The following is a 22,649-nucleotide window of genomic DNA, read 5'->3' on the forward strand; positions in this document are numbered from 1 at the left end:
AAATGTGAAAATTTTTGGCCAAATTTTAAGAGGGTATAAAACACAAAATTCTAAATATTTGTAAAAAATCTTTTTTTTCTAATCCCAATAAAATATACCAATATGTATGTTTCTCGTACCTATAATTTCCTTTTTTTTAATAAATATAAGTTAGCAGGTCATAAAAATAACAACACAATGGTTTATATAACATAACAAGGAAATCTGGTCCGATGGATACCCAAAAAGGAAAGCCAGGCTTTGGATTATACTTCGTTCTTGCTTGATTCTTCAATTACAGCTCTAAGCTCTACAAGATACCGTAGAGTTTATGGATAGGACTATGTACGACCACCTTTCTCCAGATAAAAAAATCACAAACATGGTAAGGATTGAAAAAGGAACGAAGCAACTGCCTGCAGTTACCGAGAACAAAAAATCGTAATAAATATTAAATCTACTACATAACTTTGATGAAACTTAAAACATAAATAGAAGACTCTGAATTACCAAACATTGGACATATTTTCCACTGTGTCGTTTCTGTCAACCTAGATTTGGTACCTTGATATATTGATCACATCAAATCCCATTCCAAGATATTCATCAGCTTGCATTTTTAGTAAAGCAGCTAGTTTGCACTACAAAGAAGGTAAGCCAAAGAGTACCAAGACCCACCGATATACAAGACCTAAGACCGGCCATTTCATGCCACATCACATACACATTATCCAGTTAGATTAACCTTGCAGTATGGGCAATACTTTAGCGCAAATCATTACCATTTCATCACTAATTTTCAATCGCAGGGGACAGCAGTAATGTAGAGCAGCAGAATCAGAGGACATCATTGACAGGACCAGGAGTAGGATTTCCCATAAGGTATGGTACCAATATCACGTGACTTCAACTCTACATATTTTCAAGTTCATCAATTTCCTCAATGAATAATGTCCCATAGTGACCAACTCTATCTCTCGGTCTTCTTCTTTATCCTTACTGCATCCAGCTAACGGACTTGTGGTGATCAACATCTCTGGGAAAGGCTCCAAACTATCTTTCAAATGATTCCTCAATTCAGACACTTTCAAGTTTAAGCGTTCGACTTTGTGATGCATGAAAAACGAGTTCTTGGAACAACGTAAACGTTCGAGGAGTTCTGACAGTAGGAAGTAATTCTTGTAGCTAGAAGAGGGGAAAAAGCATGAAAAATTTTTAAAAACAGGATGATAAGTAACATGGTTAACACTCTCTAATTCGATTTCAAAGCAATCTGATTTTCATCGAATATGGGAGCGGATCAAATACTAAAGAAGATCGTTTATGAGAGTTTTTTGACGGCGGTAACTTTCAATATTATCGATCAATAGAGTGGTTTGAATAGTGGAATGTCGAATTAGGGAGCGTCAACTGTATGGTTGTTTACTATACGTACTAGTGAGTACAAATAAAGATATTCCACGAAGAAACGTGTGTACCTACCTTTCTCACTATACCGTTGATAACTGTTTGCCTCACTCTTGGGATGATAAAATGGGTAAAAATCTTAAACTATTTTATATTGCTTGAAACTGGAAATGCTTTTTTTTTTAGTTTTCAAACAAACAAACAAAGAAACAAACGAACAAACCGTGTGCAGTTGCTTACCCAACAGTGATGCCTTTTTCATTGAGATACGGTAAATAGAAAGATCGTACAAGAGGTCTCGATGACATTTGAAATTCGATACTGGTTGATTGATTTTGTATTGGAATGTCATCGAATATACCATTCACATCGTTCGTATCTAGAGTAAGGTTAAAATGATTATTTTTAAAACTTTATCCTTTGCGCCCCCAATCTTTAAACCTACGGAGGATTTACTTATTACTCACAAAAAAAATTTGTAGGGTTCGAGCTCTATCCAAAACAAGGAAGAGTCAGTCATAAAGTCATCTTTGGAATGTAAAATTTAGAATGAGGAACTCATACCTAGTGCATCACAAGATCCAGAAAATGTCCAGGTTTCCTAAAAAAAGTAGAAAAATATCATCAACGCTATATTTTCTTAAGCTTTATCTATCGAGATATCCATGACGAGAAAGTATCTCTTGAGCATGTTGTAAAGAAGAAGTGACCTACCTTGAGATCTTCTCTCGATTTTGCTAAGCTTTGATCAACGCTGTGTTCTTAAAGGTGAAAAATATTTCATAAAATTTTAAGATACTAAAAGCCTAAGTAAAACCTGATACCAATCTTAGATTACATTAAAACCTAAAGAGATTGACAGTCCCAAACGCAATATAAAATCTATTGAAGCGCAGAAGGTAGGTATGATCCAACCTTTTAAACTATTCTTACGATATCCTCAATCATTGAAGGTCGATCCCCTCATGTTTGCTTTTTAAATGTTTGAAAAGACTGTCAACCACTCGAATTACAGTAAATTGGCTTCGAAATGTAAAAATATTTATAAATTACAGTGTTCTCTGAGACAAGGGCTTAAAACTACATACCTCTCAGGAATTGCTTGATACTTTCCTTTCTTGTACAATCGATGGGTAAAGCACCTGTGTAAGTACCTATACTCGGATCAGCTCCATAGGATAACAGCACGCGGATGACAGCAATGTTCCCTTTCTCGGCAGCATCGTGTAGTGGTCTGAAACCAGAAGTTAATAGATTATAAAATCGTTAACATATAAATCGTCCAGGTAGAAAAGAGGGGATCCGCTTGAGCAAGGTCTATGAGTTATTCAAGAATGATTCTTAAAGATATCTAGACTAGTAAACTAGTCGTTGAAAACAGACCCATATACAAAAATCAAGCTCCAAATAAAAAGAATCAAAGGGGTGAAGTTGCGTTTCTTTTCTGAATTTCAACGACTAGAAGCTACTTCCCTCAAAAAACGTTGTTTAATTTTACAACTTTTTTTAGGTTTTTGAGAATGCATCCAACTTTTTTGACTAAATGATATTTCATAGTAACATTGAACATTGGAACATATAAATAAATGAGCATTTCTAAAAACGCAATAAACAGAAAGAAAAATAAATGCAATTCCGCACGGGTCAGACATACAGAAATCTGTATGTCTCTCCTTACGATTTTAGGTGAAGAAAAAAAGGCGTTGGAAGTAGCTTCTAGTCGGTTATTTTCCTTTTTTCTCACGCGCGCTGAATATTTAATTAGTGTTTACATTATTTGATTGACAGTTTTATTATAAGGTTATAAGTAATAACCGGCTAGTTTACTAGTCTAAAAGATATCCTTTTATGATGAAGAAAGGCGGCGTGCTTCTATATGCTGACAAAGCAGAATCAACAAAAGAATTAAAAAAAACCTGTTCTCATGTGATGCCGGTATGGGAGAAAGTAACTCTTTCTTTAGTTTAAAAATGATATGAGTAAATGGTAGGAGATACTTTTAATGATGTCCTCTGAGTCTAATTGAGGATTCCGGAATTTTACCTGACTCCAGAATTGGAGCAACAATTAGGATCAGCACCATATTTCAACAAGACCTGAGCAACTTCCTTTTTCCCATAAGCACACGCTTCGTGCAGTGCCGTCCAACCAGCGTTATCTTTAGCCTGGACGTCAGCACCTTCTTTGATACCTTGTTCAGCGATCTCTGCGTATCCTAAACGCGCAGCCTTGTGGAGGACAGTTTCTCCTGTGTGACGACTGACGGTCAAGTAACGTTTCTTTTCTATGTAAAGTAGAGCGAATTGAAAAAAATAGGAAAAGTTATCATTGAGGAATTCTCATTAGAGCTTTTATTTTTGAATAGAAAAGACTATTATGTCAGCTCAATATGCGTCAGTTATGAAGATATCAAAAATACACTTTTCTACTCTTTATGATGCATTGACTTAGCCGATTGGTACCAGTCGATTGGTACCATTCGAAAATAATGCTTTCGGTGCAGCTGATTGTTTAAACTAGTTACCAAATCAGGACTACCAGGAGCCCGAAATTTCTCTTCCAGGGTCAGCAGAAAATATAAAGAAAAATAATACAAAGAAAAAATTGGGCTTACTCGATAGGGATTCAAAATCCTTTTGCATTTTCTCGGAAGCTTCAGCCAACTTTTTCGATTTGTCTTCTCCATCAGCCACGATGACTTGTTTTGTTTGGTCTCCTATCTTTTCCACAACCATCAAGGCGAAATTCTGTTTCTTCAATTTGTCTTTATCCTCTGTAAAAATGTTGAAGGAATGTAATTTTTAGTTTAAGTCTGCAACCACGGTCGGAGGCGACCCGAAGGCTCCTCTATCGATAGATATCTACCAGAAGGTAGGGGAGGGCGCCACTTTTTCTCTCTGCAATGTTCCACTTACCCTCAATGCTCGTCTAAGTTGCTGAGCATTAAGCTGAGAGGCATCAAGTACCATCTTTTTGTACTAAGTACGGGGTCTTTGGTATGACCCGGTCGGGGATTGAAGCCGCGACATTGCGCACCGTAGCCAGATGCTCTACAACTGCACTATGATCGCAGTTTATAACAAAATGGTAAGGACATCCAGGAATCTTTTGGCACCAAAGTATAGATAGAATCATTTTTGCCGAAAATCATATAAAATTATACAAACATGTAGCTAGTTTACTTCATCACCTGCTGTTCAAAGTGTACGAATTCGATTGAAATTAAAAAAAAATTAAAAATACCTGCAGTTGCGCTACGCCTTGTTCTTGAATTCACAACTATCGGTGTAAAATCCTACGAGCAATAAATTATAGATTTTCAATAAACACGATACAATGACATCCCAATTTTAGACTTCAGGCGAATTTCCGGGAAGTTGTAGGTTGCATTATTACACTTGGTTCAAAAAATAAAAAATATAATTCAAAGGTTTACCTTCGACCTTGAGGTCCTGACTTAGTTAAATTGACCATTGAAGAACACCGACAACACTTGACAGATTCATACAAAACAAACCTTGAATCCTTTGTATTTTGGGACCAAAAGGTATTCTTTCTTTTGTGTGGGTGTCAATCCTGTTTCCTGCTCAACTTTTAGATTCTTCTTGGCGGCGTCCGAAGTACTTGGAGAAGGAACTGGGCCTGGCTTCGCAAATGAAACCGGATGGTTCGACTTCAACTTTCTTTTGACCTAAAGCAGAAAGATTGTCCTTTACGCTTACACAGTAAAATCCTGTTTTCTTGATAAGTGAATACATCTAGATTTAAGAGTTTTCAAGAGAAACTTTCTTATTCCAAGTGAAACACTCTTGATCAGGAAAAGACATAAAAACTAAAATTTGCGCACTCTGGAAATAAGTGAAGTTTTCTTAAAACAAGGAAAAGACATTTTATGCAAAAAAAATACGCGGAGAGATAAAGAGATTATGTACAATATAAGCATAAGTCGAAGAACCAAGTAAAAATGCTCTTAAATTAAGTGATATGTTCTTATAATGATAAAAAAATCTCACAATAGAAACAAAGAGTCTTGTTTACTCATAATTGCTCCTATTGAGTAAGTTAGCTTTGTTAACAAAAAAGCAAATTCAATTTTGCTCTATCTTCGTGTTGAACCGTTGAAAAAGAGAGAGAGAAAAGATATATTGCAAAACTTTGAGCAAGGGTGGAAATGTTTGGAAAGAAGACAAAAAGATTTCAAAAGCAAAATTTCTTTAAAAACATTTTTAAAACTTACTGAATATCTTAATCAACAATACTTTGAATCTAGGAAGTAAGTTGCAAGCTTTTTTGACCAAAATTTTCAAACAATAAATGTAAAAATTCCCGCCCATTATCCGCCACTTGCAAACATTGGAAAACCGAAGTCAAAAACACGAGGGGAAAGATTCAGTCGCCATCTTGGAAGGAAGCCATGATAAATAATCTTGACAAGCAACAACTTTAAAAGGCAAGTATAAATGTAATGTTTTTTTTTTTCTGTTGCTTTTATTGTTCTAAGGTTTTTTGCTTTGAGATGCTTTCAGTCATGAAGAGTTTTTCACAGATTTGTCTGTTTGTTTTTGTTTTAAAAGCTATGTCGAATGTAGCCCCAAAAAAATCAGTCTCTGTTCTAATGAGGTGCACAGGCCAGCTTGGGTCTTTATTTGTATTTGGGGGAAGGGAAATGAAATTCTTAATTTTTTCCACTTCTTAAATTTGGAAAATATCCTTTCTTGCAAACAATACTGACCGTTTTTTATGGGAAGTATTTGCTATCTCTGATCCTGACCGTGTTTTATGGGAAGTACTTGCTTATCTCTGACCGTGGTTATGGTAAGAGATGAATTAGGTTCAACATGATTCTCTTTTATCAGAAGTTAAAGAAAAATTATGAACTTTTAGTCAAAATATTTAAATATATTAGTTAAGAGGAAAGTCAAATTAATTTCTATCATTGTTGATCTCTCATGCATATAATACTGACCGTGTTTTATGGGAAGTACTTGCTTATCTCTGACCGTGGTTATGGTAAGAGATGAAAGGTTCAACATGATTCTCTTTTATCAGAAGTTAAAGAAAAATTATGAACTTTTAGTCAAAATATTTAAATATATTAGTTAAGAGGAAAGTCAAATTAATTTCTATCATGTTGATCTCTCATGCATATAATACTGACCGTGTTTTATGGGAAGTACTTGCTTATCTCTGACCGTGGTTATGGTAAGAGATGAAAGGTTCAACATGATTCTCTTTATCAGAAGTTAAAGAAAAATTATGAACTTTTAGTCAAAATATTTAAATATATTAGTTAAGAGGAAAGTCAAATTAATTTCTATCATTGTTTGATCTCTCATGCATATGATACTGACCGTGTTTTATGGGAAGTACTTGCTTATCTCTGACCGTGGTTATGGTAAGAGATGAAAGGTTCAACATGATTCTCTTTTATCAGAAGTTAAAGAAAAATTATGAACTTTTAGTCAAAATATTTAAATATATTAGTTAAGAGGAAAGTCAAATTGATTTCTATCATTGTTGATCTCTCATGCATATAATACTGACCGTGTTTTATGGGAAGTACTTGCTTATCTCTGACCGTGGTTATGGTAAGAGATGAAAGGTTCAACATGATTCTCTTTTTTATCAGAAGTTAAAGAAAAATTATGAACTTTTAGTCAAAATATTTAAATATATTAGTTAAGAGGAAAGTCAAATTGATTTCTATCATTGTTGATCTCTCATGCATATAATACTGACCGTGTTTTATGGGAAGTACTCAGGGGGGGGGGTCTTGCAGTTACTCCTTGACACTATGTGGAGTAACTGCAATTTTGGACATTTTCTACAGACCACCACCCTTGCAGTTATTCCATAGTGTACTAACTGATTTTACCCTCAAAATTGGTGTATACCACCCCCAAAAATGCCAAATTTGGCAATTTTTTCACTGAATTCCTCATTTTTGATACCATTTTACTGGGTACGTGTTATTAACGACCGTTCAAGAGTTAAATATCTCAATCATTTTCCAAGTTTGTTATAATATCTTTCATGCCTTGATTGAAGAAAAAATTTTGTGATTTTTTTTTTTACTTTTGAAAAAATGTTTTGAATTTTTTTGCTTCCGGAATTTTTAAAAACCTAAAATTTTAAGTGAAAAATTGAAAAATGTGCTCACTTAGTACACCATATCCTACCAAAATCGACAATTTTGGGCTTAGGCACCACCCATGTTGCAGTTAGTCCACTGGTGGAGTAACTGTTTTCCCAAATTTTGGTTTATATACCACCACGGTAGTAATTGTCATAGTGTTTATATAATAACTGCATGACCCCCCCCTGAAGTACTTGCTTATCTCTGACCGTGGTTATGGTAAGAGATGAAAGACTCAACATGGTTCTCCATTGCCATTAAATTTAATGACTTCTTTAAATCTATTTATTATCTATTTCTGGCTCATTTCTGTTTGTTTTAAAGTGTGTGCTAACCACTTGGGAAATTGTTTCTTTGCATTAAAAAGAAAGCAAAAGGACAGTATAGATATAGATGTGAATTTTTACTCAAAATTTCAAAAATCTGAAAAAAAGTTTTTATTTCATTTCTTCAGGTTGGGATGCTCAAGAGAAAACTTACTATAATGGATTCTACTTTCAGGCAGAAAGAACTAATGGTAAGCAAAAGAAACTCTTTTCCTATTTTGTATCTTGGATCTGGGATGTCAAATTTTATGTCCCATCTGTACAGTACACTACAATCATGGACAAAAGGTTGTAGACAAATGAAATTTCAGTGAAAAATTATGAGAAATAGAGCAAAATGACACTTCAATGAGTCTGAAAGGGGAGGGGAGTTAAGAAAAATACTTTTGAAGTCGTTGCATTACTTTTGAATTGCTTTTGAGGGAACCACAAGCAAAAAATCAGCGTTTTGATACTGGTGTAAGCCAGTTAATCAAGCCCTTGTGGTTAGCCCTTGTGGTTAGACTGCAGTGGGTGACTTTGAAAGACTTGATGGGTTAGGAAAGCACCCTCAGAACCTCTTGGGATCGATATTGAAGTATTTTGTAAATATTGCAGTAGTCTACAAACCAAGACATTTTAAACCTAACTTCGCCAATCATATAAACTGAAAACATATAAACTCATTAGGCTGTTAGTAAAATGTTTTAGTTATAATAAATGTTTTACTTCAATTTTCAGGAAAAACTATATGGTTGACCCTTTCCTCAAGACACCTTATACTATGAAATGACGCATGATTATCCTTATCGAGCCTCTCCTGGATTTCTAAGTCACAGTTTTGTTCTCAAGAGATACTAGACACAATCATGAAAATGAAACAAACACCCTTTGGAAATCAATGAAACTCAAAACAGTACACTAAATATCACGAGCAATGATGACAATCACTACATCGAATTTAAGTAATTGATAATTATCTGGGTGTAATAATGTGTAATTTGAGACACAATTTGATAGTCGTTTTGGTCAATATGCAGTGAATATTTCTTGTTTTTATCAATAATGTAATGATTTGTCTGCATAAGAGCCAGTCTTTTAGATAAGACTAGTAAAGCCTAAGAGAGATCGAAAGATTTTTGGTATTTTTTAGGGTTTTTGGTATTTTTTGGGATTACCTGGAAACTTCTGAGGTTTAAGATTTAGTTTTTTTTAGATTTTTGGGGTTATTTTGGACAAGTGAACAAGATTTTTTCGAGTTATTTACCCCTCGATGTAAATTCATTAAGTTTGTCTGTGTGTTAGATTGAGACCTATGAGTCTTTTGGTTGCTCAATTTTAACCACCCCCCCCCCTCAGAGTTTGGAAACCTTTTTATTGCCCCCATACCTTTTCAAAACATTACCGAAATCAATCTAAGAGTCCTCAATCTCATGCGTTTTGACCTAAAATTGGAATATTTGAAAGTTATTTGTCAACTACAGGGCTGTTTTATAAATTTTTTTCTAATAATGCATGAACTATATTTAGTGAATATAAAACTTGAAATCTTTACGGTTTCCACCAGAAATCTTTGTAAGCGCCTAATTTTTGTTCCTATCTTGATTTCAAAAGGTTTTTTCTCCCTTTTTGGCACTAAATGACTTTAATACTCATTATTCGATACTTTGTAATCCCTTTATAATTTCATGGTATACTAAAAAGAATATTTCAAGCAATTGTAATTTACTTTTTCCGATTTTTTTAATGGTAGGACTTGTAATTTTTTAAATTTTCATACCCAGTTATATTTTCAAGAAGACTACGTTTGCTGAATAACAGCATTACTTTCAAAACAGACATGTTTACTTTTAATCGTTCTACGTTTCGGACGTCCGTTAAGGCAAAAAATAAACATTAGAGTTTTGAACTAATCAAGATTTTTGCACTTAGTTTAAGGGAATCAAAGAAAAATTCACTTGAAATATCACACTTATTATAAGAGATATGCACTTAAAAAGTGAGCACTTGGTAAGTTTTCTGCACTTGTCTATACACTTGGTAAGTGTCAGTGCTCTTAAAAGTCTCCCAAGTGTGTTTCTCTTATTTTAAGAGAAGTGCTCTTATTTTGAGATTTTTTTTCTTATTTTAAGAGTCCAGGATTTTACTGTGTACTTATAGACCAAAATGATCCACCTGTTAGTTGTTTATTTTAAGAGGAAAAACGAATCAAGTGTTTTCAAAAAGTAGCCCTAGCTAAGAGATTTTTTAATTAGCTATATAAAGCGAAACCCATTTAAGCAGAGTAGTTGGATCTGAGAACAGAATTTGAATACCATAAAATTATATCGTACCTCATCATAAGGAAGTTTATCCAATACAATACTAGCTGTTTTTGTGACAAACTTCTTCTCTTTGGCTGAAAGAAAAACAAAGAATTCAGACATCTTTTTGATGCACGAGATTTTATTTTCATGATAAGCAATGAAAGACTTAAAAAGCTAGCAGTCATCATGATGCTTTGACTAGCATTGAACATATATCATATATATCATATTCCTTTACACACTTCCTGGACACGCTTTTTCTATATGAGAATCCCGACTAGTCAAGTACCTTATCGGCCCTTTTTACGCCGGCCCTTTTAACGCCGGTCCTTATTAAGCCAAGAGCCCAAAAATAACGCCAGTAAGGGAGTAAAAAGGGCCGATAAGGCAGTTAGAGATTAGTGGACAACATACAGTAATATGTAAAGATATTCACATTCATTTTGGAATCTTCTCTGGACGAGATTCAGAATGCAAATTACTACCTTTTGCGACGTTTTCTCGAGCTTTCTTGAGTAGTGCCATCCCCTTCCTTTGATTACCACTTGTTACAGTTCGCTTGCCATCTAAAATAAAATGCAGTAGAAAACTTTAATCTGGTTAACTTTTGCGATGTTTAACTTTGCGTTTTTGCGAACTTTAACTTTTCGCAATATCGTCCGACATTGCCGACTCGCGAAAATTAAATCCATGCGAAAGTTTCAGACTCAAATTTTCTGCGTGCATACATGTAATTTTGCTATTTTTTGGCGTTTTCAGGGCCACTTTCAACAAACTATGGCTTCAAATTTAATTTAATATTTTCTACTGTTATAACTTTTGAAGAACATGCCAGCTTACCTGTATTGGCACTCTTCAGCCGTTTCCGTTGTCGTTGGTTGGTCTGAAAATACAAGAATCCTCGTCTTATTAACTCTGCAACATAACATGGATGAAAGGAGGAAGTTTTGATAGTCTGTCAACAAGGGTTCACTCACATACAGTATCAAACAAAACTGTATCAGACTTTGTTAGTTGCACCAGACTCTAAAATTTTAGAAACCTTGTATGTATGTAGAGGTAACAGTTTTTTTTCTGAAATTTTGAGTCTGGATACCCAGGCTAATTTTTTCGACGTACAGTTGACACTACGTAATCCGACGCTTCATTATTAGATAGGCCCGCATAATTAAATCATAATTGGAAATCACCGTTAACAAAAACTCTCATAAACGACGCTCTACTACACGTTTTTTTTTTAAGAAACTAGTTTTACCAATACAATAGTCTAATTGACTAATCTACGGTACTTTCCTATCTTCTATATTGATTTTCTGACTTTCTCAAGTGTTTCTAACTGTTATGTATGTATATTTCTGGAACCTTGATTGAAAGGTTCTTCAGGGCTCTGACCATAGTCCAACAATTGATTTTGGTATTTGAACATAAAAGTTATATTTCAGGTTCCCTAACACTTTTAACGAAGAATTGCCTTTATAAATTGCTTTTTAATCGAATCCCTTAAGAGTAATTAAGAATTTAATTGCAAAAATGACGTTATGAACTTTAAAAAGATGTTAATAATATGTTGCATCACCCTATTTTACAAAAAGTGCTTAGTTTTAATGGGTAATTAATTTTTTTGTTTCAAAATTTCTTTACACTGTCCGCAAAGAATTGAACTATTTTAAATGTGGCGGAAAATTTTTCTAAAACAATATGTCAAAGGTTATGACTGTTTTTTTAAGCAAAATCCAGATGAAAAATTGATGAAAAACCACTTTTTTGAAGATTTCGAGACAAAGAAGCATTTACAAAAGTTTTCCGGAAAAATTTTTATTAGTCGGTAAAAGATACACCATCTACTGCAAAAAAATTTTTCGCCGAAACTAAGCTCTTCAAAGTTGAAATACTCTTCCTCGCAAAAGTCTTCATTTTCTTCTTTGTCAAATTTTTCCAATGCAATTTTGGAATTTTCAGATTCAGGAATAGTTTGTCTAACAGAAAATGTATAACATGCCATAGTTTTGTTGGTTACATCAGTTAGAAAACACATTTTAAACACGGCAATTATGAAAAATTCACTATGGTCAGAGCCCTTTAAAAAAACGAATTAAAAAATGCTATTTTCTCATTCTCAGCCTCAGCATGTTTCTTAGATGTTTCTTAGTTTTTAGGCATTCTGAGCCTCATGTTTCTTAAAAGTGTGTTTCTTAAAAAAAAAACGTGTATTCGATAACTTCCCTTATTCAATTAAAATCTAATTACCCTTGAAATTCGAATTAGAGAGCGGCAAATGTAAATATTTTCGGAAATCAAGCATTACTTGGATCATTTATAATTTGCAAAAACAGAACTACACTTTTACATACCGTAGCTTGGTTCTCTCTTTGTCTCTTAGCTCCTTCGTTGGGTGACGTTTTCGTTGAGCCTGTGTTCGAAGGTATTTTCTCACGTGGTGTAGAGACTGGGGAAGTTGATGGTGTGGATTGCTCCATTTCCGCAAACCGAGCCATGGCATAGTGAAGAGCTCTTTCTTCACGAACCGAAACTGGGCTAGTGATATCACGTGCCGAGCCTGGTGGCGTAACCGAGTCTGAAATAGACGAATGGAATTCAGTCTCTTCATCACCAGTTTGGAAGCTTTTGTAAATAATATGAACTAATTAAGGCTATTATTAAAGAAAATGAGACAAGAGTGAACAAGTAAGATAAAGTATGAAAACCACCCAGCACCCGTCTCACGAATTTACTTGAAAATAAGGGTAATTAATAATAAACACATGATAAAAACTCTTTTCTGTACATATATACGAAATAGATTTTGGATAGAAAAGACATGGGTAAGGTCACAGGCCTGCGTCAATCGTATTTTTTTCTATTTCGGAGGCAAAGGTAAAGGTAGCCATCTCACGGTGAAAATAAACCATTGAGAAACTGCATGAAAACTCCCTAACAACCTACAGTTGGTCCGGTAAAAAAACTTCAACGCACTAGAACAAAAGACGCTATCGGTCCTTATTGTCAATAATTCATTGCGATTATAAAATGACTCATCATACACTAACCTTTAAGCCATGATTCATTCCAATAACTATCCGTCAGTTGCTCTATTTCGCGTTTTTTCTTCTTTGCGGCTGGACTCAGGCTACGTTCTTGGCGCTCTCGTCTAGCCCCACTCGACTTGTTTCTACGTTCCTTATTGGCAGTTTGGATTGATAATTTCAATGCTTTTTGAAGTTCAATATCATCCGACGATGTGTAATAGGGGTCTTTAGGGTTCGAGAATTTACGAGGCGCGCTACGCGTTCGTGACGATTTGGAAGCGCCGCTTGAGGTAGGATCGTCGTCTGAGTCGAGTAGGGTCAAAGGACGGCCTTTTTTGTTAAGAGGTGGTACTAACTTTCCACGTGATTGAGGCTCAGAGTTTGTTTTGAGAAGACATTGAGTCGTCTTAAGTTTAAGTTTACATGATTCACCTTTAGTGGAAGACCACGATGTTGCAGCCTTTGCTTTTTGTTTCCCTTTATCGAATTTTGTCCCTTGATTCGACGATGAATTTATGTTTATGGTTAACGTTTGCGTGATTGGCGTTTTCTTTTTATCAGAAGACAGTAACGTTTTTGAATGTTTATGCTCGATTGGTGAGATCTTTGGTGAAGTAATCGAGGCAGGTTTGACTTCTTTACTCGATGTTGATGTAGTAGGAGTAACGACCTTTTGTTTGGGAATTTTAGTAGGACTTACTTTAATCGGGCTTTTCCATTTCCCTGATTTCTTTAGCTGCTTTTTACGAAATTTATACGCATTGATGACTTGTCGAAAAGTACGACGTCTCTCCAATTTCTGTTCTGTTCGTTTCGATATAATAGGTGGGTTAACGCTTTTGGTTTTAGTCAGTGATAAAAGGTGAAATTCTTTCTTTTTCGTTCCCGGACTCTTTAGAATGCTCGAATGTCTTATTTTGAGGGAGAATTTCTCGATTAATCGTTCAGCAGGTGTAAGAGAGGAGTTTTCGGATTTGCTTGATTTAACGGTAAGAGACGTTTCTTTCGCTTTTCCCTTGGCTGGTTGTTTCCACTTGTTCAAATTTGAATCCATGAATAATTTCTGTTTTTCGCGCTCCATTTGTAAACAAAGACTTAATTCTTTTAAACGATTCACACAGACAGCGAAATGGGGTACGTCTTTATGTAAAAACCTACGTTGTCTGTAGAAACGATCTAAAGCGAATAGTGTTCTTGATATAGAATTTACCGTGTCAATAATAGGCGACGTTTCAAGGTCAAGCTCTATAGATGTTTTATCTCTCGTTTTAGTTGCTTGATTTAACAACGGCTTGAGTTTGATCTCTTTACTGCTCGATGAAGTACGTTGCCGGATTCTTTCGATTGTGTCGGAGAGAAAGTCTTTACGTGGGTAATTAGGGTCGTCAGGAGATAAGGGAGTGTTGCTAGCCGTTGTTGAAGCCGCCGTCGTCGGAAGAAAGACGCCCGTGTCATCATCCGACGTCAGATCAATAAACGCTTTCCGTGTGATTGACGCGTTTTGAGAGTTCAATGTCGCTGTTATGGAACCAGGTGTTGGAAAATTTCGGTTAGTTTCATCGTTTCGTGCGTTTGATGTAGTTTGTACAAGTGGTGTCGTTGAGGAATTACCAGTGTTTAATTGTTGTGCCTGGTTGACAAGTATCGGCATAGTAGTCGGTGTATTCGTGGTTGAATTCGGTGATTGTCCGGTAGCCAGAGATTTGTATTCTTTGATCATCGGAAAACTGACGTTTTGTAGCTGTTGGTCGTTTGTTTGTCTTTGAGATGTGATTAAGGAGAGCATGTTTTTGTGCATAATAGCTGCTTCCTTGCGACGAAATGGTTGAAAGCCATCTGTACGAGAGCAACCTCCAGCTCGAATGCGTTTCATCCGTTTGAAGGAAAGTGGAGGTTGAGTAGATATCCCTGGAGTTGTTGTCGACGCTGTGGGTGATTGACTTGGTGTCAGGCTTGGAGGGCTTGATGAGATTTCCAGCTGTGGAGGGGATGCGCCAGGATGTGTTGCTGCATTAGGTTGGTTTGGGGACGCCTTTGACAGGATGGGCGGGGTTTCTGTCGGTATATGTGGTGACAACGTCGGCGGTCCTGGAGGAAGTCGAGCAATGTTGTTAGGGTGCAGAACTTGATTTGCCGAAATGTTTTGGAAATTGAATGCTGTTGATTTCGGCTGGTTCTTGGGACTACCCCATTGAGTGTTGTTAGGTGATAAACTAGTGGCGTTGATGATGCGTATACCAATAGTTGACGGAGTTTGTTTAAAGTTTTTGTTGACATCGATAACTTGAATTTGGTTTGGAGAAACTTGCAAATTGACGTTAACTGCTGCTGGTTTCATAGCGGTATTGTGGGGTTTTTGAATCTCCACTGAAATTTTATTTGGGGCCCCAAGTGTTGCGGCCCCAAGTGTTGGAGCCCCAGATGTAAGTCTGACATCAGGTGGTGCAGTACGGACTACTTTAATTCGGCTTGTCCCGGAAGGTGATAGTACGCCTGTTCGAATGACTTTGATTCCAGTTGTGTGGCGGGGCAGCTCGTTCGGTGTGTTGGGCGATCTGACTGCTGGAGAATTAGGGTTACTCTGGGTCTTTAGATTCGAAACGCTTGTGAGTACTGGAGGGTTCGTGCTTTTAATATATTGATGGTCTGGTCGAGAGACAGGGATGGTCGATGAGGCTTGGGTGCTTGCTTTAGTTGTTAAGAGCTGGATGTATTTGGTAGAAGTTCCAGTAACGGGTTGCGTTGTGAACAACCCAGGCGTTGAGCTACTGATAGGGTATAACTTGACATATTGACTTTTAGTCGTTTTTTGCGATGAAGTAGTTGGAACGACCAGAGGTGCAGGGATCGGAGCTCGTTTATGCGATGATAATGTAGTGGTTACAGCTGAATGAGCAAGATGTGATTTATCGGTGTTTGTCGGTAACGATTGACTAGATGTTATGTTTGGTGTGGACGTGGTAGGTCTAAGCGAGCCAATTGTTGAATCTTGGGTAGTGAATCTCAAAGTTTGATTCGCTGCTGGTTTCTCGATTGAAGGAACGTACGATGCAGTGATAGTCGTTGTGGTTGGAATATTAGGTGCTTTGACGAGAACTGGCATAGCTTTGAGGTTGGTATCATCATGTTTTGGTGATGGTTGAGGTATTTCTGGGATCGATGGAGACTTTGGTTGCTCAGATTCTGATGAAGGACGTTTAGTGCGACCAATAGGCATAAGTGACGATCGGGAAAACTGAGGGATTGGTTTAATTCTGGTTGGATCTGAGGGGGGCTCGGCGGATACTACTGTTTTTAAGATACTGGGTGATCTGCTGATGTCATTATCTAGTACCGATTCTTTAGCAACGGTCTTGGATATTGGTTCAGGTGTCGCAAAAGATGAACTGCTGGGAGATTGGAGGTTCGGCAATGAGTCGTTGGCATTTTCTTTTGGCTTTTTGTCGTAACCAAGAGCAGATGCGATGGAAAAAGGGTCAGTCAACTCTATAGAAGTGTCTGTATCACCAAATGATGCTGGTTGGCTTGGATCGTCTTGCGTACTAGACCGAGATTCTACATCTGGTTCTTTTTCATCTCCTGGGATAGCGGAAACTATCTGAGCAATGTCTGTTAATTTGATAACATCATAAGGATTCTTGTCTGGACTTCGGACCTCCATTAAGCGTGGTGGATGTCTTTCACGCTCGGTGAAAGGAACATAAGTTCTCGTTCTATCTGGAGGATGGATTCTCGATCTTTCCTCGTAAGTTGAATTGGTTAAGTCTATAGTTGTGTTTTCCTTTTGTTGTGATTTGTGTGGAGAATTGTAAGAGCGTATGTATTCACGTTGCTCTTTGTCGATATCTTTCGTATAATGGGCATAATCTTTCTCCATTCTGCTCCTAAAGGAAATAAACATAGGTTACAACTTCAAAAAAACTTTAAAGAATGAGCCCCTCTCGGCAGTGTAGTAGGGTAAAAAGTACATAGCCAGGAGAAGACGTATATTTTTTTTTTTTAATTTTTGATGTAATATTTTAAGCTGCTTAGTGTAATAATATCAAATTTCTTTATATTGTCTAACTTTTGGGTGTGAAAGAAATGATAATAGCAATGTAGAAGACAGATTTTCGATAGACGGGTAGGTCATTGTGTCAATAAACTAAACTTAATTTGAGATTAAAGAACTCTAAATGAAAGATGTACCGGACAATATAAGTAAAAGTGAATTTCAGCACCGTAAAATTTGAATTTTAATGCCCTAAAGAGAAAATCCTCAATAAGAAAACACGGTGTTTACCCGTCCCTTTCTCACTTAGACAAAACACGACGGAAGCGATTCAAATCTGAGCTTGGATTTAATTCTATTTGAATCGAACTGTTAAGGTGATGTCAGGCAGGAGGTATCATACGTTCCCGTAGAGCCCCTTGCTGATTGAAATATTTCAAAGTACATAACTTTGACAAACACTGTAATACGACGCCCGATCTTTTTTAGAAAATGACCGCAAAGATACTTAAAAACAGGGGGGTCGGTACTAAAATTTCAGACATCATGACTTTTAGTGACGTGGTGGTATTACAAAAAAAGCCTAAGAGCATTTTAGTACCATGCATGTGTACTAAAATCCCAAATTAGGTGGGGTCTTCAAGAAATTTAAGAAAAATTTTAGTACATGAGTACTAAAAAGCACCAAATTTTAGGAAATTTAACTATTGACTGAGCATTTTAGGCAAAATGAAAAAACAAAAACTCTCTATATAAGATTTAAATACGTCCCTGTGTCGGAAATTAAGCAAAAAAACTGGGTTTTTAACCTTGGAACAATAGAATTTCTATCCCCATTAGCATTTCAATAGGAAATTTTATCTCAACTGAGGAAAAAGGTTCCTCTGGGGCTGTGAAACACCCATATTTCAATTTAATTGTTCTGCTTTTATATACTATTTACTATGGAATAAAAAATGTTTTCGAAGTTGAATGCTTTGTTTTTTGTAAAGAACCGTGGATAACTGGATAGAAAAGAAATAGCAAGCTGTAAATTAGAGGTGAAAAATAACCAATCAATATTTGCAATAATTAAAGTAGAGCAGAGCAAAAGTGTCTTGACTGTTTCTGAGTCTTTATCTAGAATAGATAGAGATAGATCAGGTTCATTGACAGCTTAAATAACCAGAGTTGGCATTTTGTTGAAAGTCCAAAGACCCGCATTCTTGGAACCGAATTCTTGGAACCGAATTCCAAAATAAGCCTTATTTAGGTGGTCACTATGCTAAAATGTCAAAATAAATTTTAGTACATGTGTACTAAAATTCCTTTTTCAAAAATTAGTTGGGGGGGTGTCAAAAATCGTCAAAAAACCTTGTAGTACTCATATATGTCTTGGATTTTAGTACCGACCCCCCTGTTAAAAAGCGTTTTTAAAAGCATAATCACACGATGGGTTATTTTTTCTTATTTGGCACGCCCTCAAGGAGAGCAATTAATCGTTAATTGCATCCTGTAGAGAGCAATTAATCGTTAATCACACTCTTTAAAGCAGCGCCAATGTTTACAAAATTGATTTTAATGTTTTTTCTTACATTTTTTTTGCATCGAACGTTTTAATTGCATTCGAAATCTATTTTGTAAGAAAGAAAATCAATAAACAACAATAAAAGAAAGGCACAGAGAGAAGAGAAAAATATAAAACCTTCGGTTTAATTTCTTTAATTTACTTTCCTAACTGGGAAAAAGTCGGGAAAAAGTCGTGAAAACCATTAAAAGCTCGTAATCACATAATAACTCGTACAATTCGAAAATTGCACTCGTGACTTTTTTGTTTCGAATTTTCCTCGTCCTTTCGGACTCGGAAAATTAATTAATAACAAAAGAATTACTCGTGCAATTATTCTCGAATTGCACTCGTTATCATGTGATTACATATACTAATTGTTCGAAAGCCTAATGATCTTTTAAAATAAGGAGTCAATGCAGCATAAAGTCAGTTTAATTAGACCGCTGTAAATTGATCTATTGATTAAATTTATCATCCTTGTATTTGTTGATGATTCTCTGCGTTTTATTTTACGCTACTTAAAAGAATGCTAAACACATTGGAAGAGGCTTGGGGATACGAGACGTTTTTTTTTCACGTTAGTGCAATGCAACATGCTCCATCCCACCAACCTTAAACGCTTTCTCGTGTCTCCACCTCGTTGTTTCTTTCTACCAATAAAAGTGAAATCTCACTTTTGTCCCTGGGACAAAATCAGCTTGTTTTTTAGGTATTTCCCTTACTTTTTGTCCAATGAAACAAAAAAGAAACCATGGGACACGCACTTTTTTTCTTCTGTTGGTAGGATATAGCATGTTGCATTGCACCAACGCGAATAAAACTTCTCGTGTCCCCAAGCCTTTAAATGCTGATCTCGGCATTAAATATTTTGACAACAGTCCCACTGCAAAATCTTGGCACAAAGTTAGTCCCCGGTGGTGAAAATACCGTAAAGCTCCACAGGGAAAAGTGACTTTGATTTCATTCCCATTCGAAATTCAGTGTTTATAAATTGCACTCCAAAACCATTCCAAATGGTTTCAATAGAAATTATTATCTCTGCTGTGGGAAAAATTTCCACCGGGGTTGTGAGACAGGGGTGTATTTTGAAATCTGGTTAGTTATCTCTTGGTATGAAACCCGAGAAATCGTTATTATAACGTCATAATCGAGGCTTTATGAGGTCCATTTTTACTGAATTGTGATGTCATCATTCTTTTGTACCGTTACGACGGAAAGACGATTTTCTTTGTTCAGTTCATTCAAAAGCCACCAAAAGTTGGCTGTGAACCATGCGAAAATAATCGAAAGAATATTTAAAAGTCATAGATTACAGGGCAGTGCATATGAATCATGACTCTTTAACATCTTATTTGTCAGTGTGAATAACTTGGAAATAAAAAGCACAAAAAGGAAACTGATTTAAAATAATATATCATAAACTTGAGAATGTAAAAAAAAAGCACGAAACAATAAGGCCCAGCGGTTTGCGTGATTGCGTGAATGGGCATTTTCGGTTGCGTGAATGCGTGAAAATTGAAAAAAAAAATGCGTGAATGCGTGAATTGAAAAAACTTGCGTGAGCGTGAAAATGTACTTTTTGATTGCGTGAAATCGTGAATATGGGCTATTTTTTGCGTGAATACGTGAATTTTCCCTTTTTTCCACCGATTATGTGCAGTTTTCCCGATTTTCCAATGTTTCCCCGATTTTTCCCAGAAAATTTTCCGATTTCTGAAAAATCGGGTTACACGCTTCTTTTTTTTATAAGAATGGTGTTTTTTCATTTCATCATGGATATTCTTAACTTTTTGGTGAAAATCATCCAAAAATATTCTTACGGTATTCTTAGGTTAAGATCGAAATTGGCAATCTACAGGTTAAAATGCATTAAAAATGGCATTCTTAGGTTCAGTTGCTAAATTCCATGATGGTGATATTCTTACCATATTCTTAATCTTTTGGCCATTTTCATCATGGACATTCTTATAAAGTGTATTCTTATAAAAAAAAAAGCGTGTATTGCATGAAACTCGAGGAAAATTTGCGTGAATGCGTGAATTTCGAAAAAAAATTGCGTGATTGCGTGAATTGAGGGTCCGCTGGGGGGCCTCAATAAGGGAGTTGAAATTTTGGCAATGACGTCATAATTTAGTAGAAATGGCGTTACAAAACTTCATCACTAAAAATAACTCAAAAAAGATACGAATAACATTGTACTTACTATTTTGTATTGGCTAAGAAAATTAAATATAGGCTTCTCCTTATATTACGTGCTTGTAAACATGTATTATGTTTTTCATCACGCATTTTGAATATGGTCTATGATCGCTTCGGGGTAGCGTAAGTACCTTTTCGATAGAAAATTCGTAATTCATTAAGACTGACGATTTTTTTTTGGCCGACGACTTTTTACCGATTAGGTATTTAGAACGAAATTTCTCATTTTGCTTCCGAAAGATAAGCCTGACGAGGTTTGATAGGATTATTTTGGCTACAAAATTCTCTGGCGCGATGGGGAATTCGAAACATTTTGGTGTTATGTGATGTATGACATATTAACTTTAAGTCGCAAATGTGATTGCGATTAAACAAAGCTCTTCTTTGTGATGACGTTTTATTTTCATGATATCATGATATGCACCACTGCAATGACTTCACGAAATTATGCAACTTTTCTGTTTTTGTTCCACCCAATACGTTACTTTTTCTATTGTTTAAGTGACGTATTGGATTGACAATTTTAAGTTCTCAGAAGACTCTCCAGTGGTGCATATCATATCCCTGTCATTTGGATCGTACTCGTTATTCATAGTCTTTTTTTTGTTTGCAACATCAGAAATGAGGGGAATGAAACCTATGAGACAGCTTGTCATTCCCATTCGAAATCTGATCTTATCGCTCCCTAAAGAAATCCCCATATCTAGACGTTTAAAAACACATTTTTCCAAAGAGTACAAACAGCTTATTTCCCTAGGGCAAAACTGTAATGACGATATATTTACAAACAATATCCAAACGTGTTAAATTGTAGTTCGATTAATTCGTGAATCAATAGTTAATAAAATGGGATGAAAAAGTAATCAAACAGTCGTTTCTTCACTTTTTATACTTTTACCAAATGCAATTTCATTCTGCCTGTAAACAATTTTTTAAACATGATTTGTAAGACAAAATTATGATCTCTCAAAACAATCATACTCTGGAATTACTGAAAGAAAAGTTGCTTTAAACGCGATGTATAACCCATGAGAAAAGTTATTTCACTTCGAATTTAGCAGATTTAGCAGGAAGCTTTCTAAAGTTCTAGAAAAGGAGTAAGTAAGGGGTCCAAAGAGAAACAAAAAAGACCAGTACACATTCAAAATACCTCGTCAATTCATCCGTTATGACTTTGATATTCCAGTCCAAAAACGGCTAAAAGTATCTTTTTCGACGCTGAATATAGCATAACTTTAAAGATAAATGTTAGATAAAGGTTAAAGAAAGTTTATATGAACTTAAAATGAGGAAAAATTAGCCCTAAACTAAGTAAATAAACCAACAAAGGAACAATACTGCATCAAATGTTGTGCCGTTATATCGCCGATTTTGGTCAATATCTCGTCCACTACGCTGTTTGACGAGCAAAAACACATGGTTTTAGGTTCTTCCCAGGTAGTTTGGAGATAAAATGAGTTTTTCCAGCTGTAAATACAGTTAAATGACACAAAATAAAGCTCCAAATGAGTTAAAATTCATGGCGTCAACTCGTATTTTATTTACGCTAAAATACCGATAAATATCGCAAACTCACCTTTGATATTTTCACAAAATGTTATTACAGTATCAATGTGATAAAATTTACTCTAAATAATATCAATAGTAGCTCAAAAGAGCTGTAAATTAATAAGATTCATCAAAACACACGTTTCATATCGCTTTCCTGGCGTTCCACGGCCATGTTGGATTCAAAATCGCTGGTATATTTT

The 22,649-nt window shown here is 35.7% G+C and overlaps 1 protein-coding gene and 1 long non-coding RNA gene across 2 annotated transcripts; one reads left to right on the forward strand and one right to left on the reverse strand.

Annotated features, from left to right (window-relative positions):
* Positions 1–55: 55 nt before the first annotated feature.
* Positions 56–22,649, reverse strand: LOC136817067 (uncharacterized). Its single transcript, XM_067073410.1, has 15 exons — positions 22,475–22,649; positions 13,181–17,043; positions 12,485–12,708; positions 10,974–11,016; positions 10,619–10,699; positions 10,161–10,225; positions 4,904–5,077; positions 4,630–4,681; positions 4,001–4,159; positions 3,430–3,670; positions 2,475–2,620; positions 2,101–2,147; positions 1,951–1,987; positions 1,627–1,765; positions 56–1,164 (listed from the first exon to the last, which is right to left on the reverse strand). The coding sequence occupies exons 2-15, from the start codon at positions 17,034–17,036 to the stop codon at positions 876–878; spliced, it is 5,553 nt and encodes a 1,850-aa protein (XP_066929511.1). The 5' UTR covers positions 17,037–17,043; positions 22,475–22,649; the 3' UTR covers positions 56–875.
* LOC136817066 (uncharacterized) lies at positions 5,517–9,112 on the forward strand. The gene is made up of 3 exons (XR_010848020.1): positions 5,517–5,836; positions 7,977–8,039; positions 8,569–9,112. It is a non-coding gene; the product is annotated as an uncharacterized lncRNA (long non-coding RNA).

Source organism: Clytia hemisphaerica, unplaced genomic scaffold, assembly GCF_902728285.1.
Source record: "Clytia hemisphaerica strain Z4C2 unplaced genomic scaffold, Clytia hemisphaerica genome assembly, whole genome shotgun sequence".
Taxonomy (NCBI): domain Eukaryota; kingdom Metazoa; phylum Cnidaria; class Hydrozoa; order Leptothecata; family Clytiidae; genus Clytia; species Clytia hemisphaerica.

Coding starts and splice junctions, on each gene's coding strand:
- LOC136817067 (XM_067073410.1), bottom strand. CDS start 17,036: ATGGAGAAAGATTATGCCCATTATACGAAAGATATCGACAAAGAGCAA. Junction 2,621..3,429: donor TGCTCCAATTCTGGAGTCAG/GTAAAATTCCGG, acceptor TTCTGGTTTCAG/ACCACTACACGATGCTGCCG. Junction 1,766..1,950: donor TGGATCTTGTGATGCACTAG/GTATGAGTTCCT, acceptor ACCTTACTCTAG/ATACGAACGATGTGAATGGT.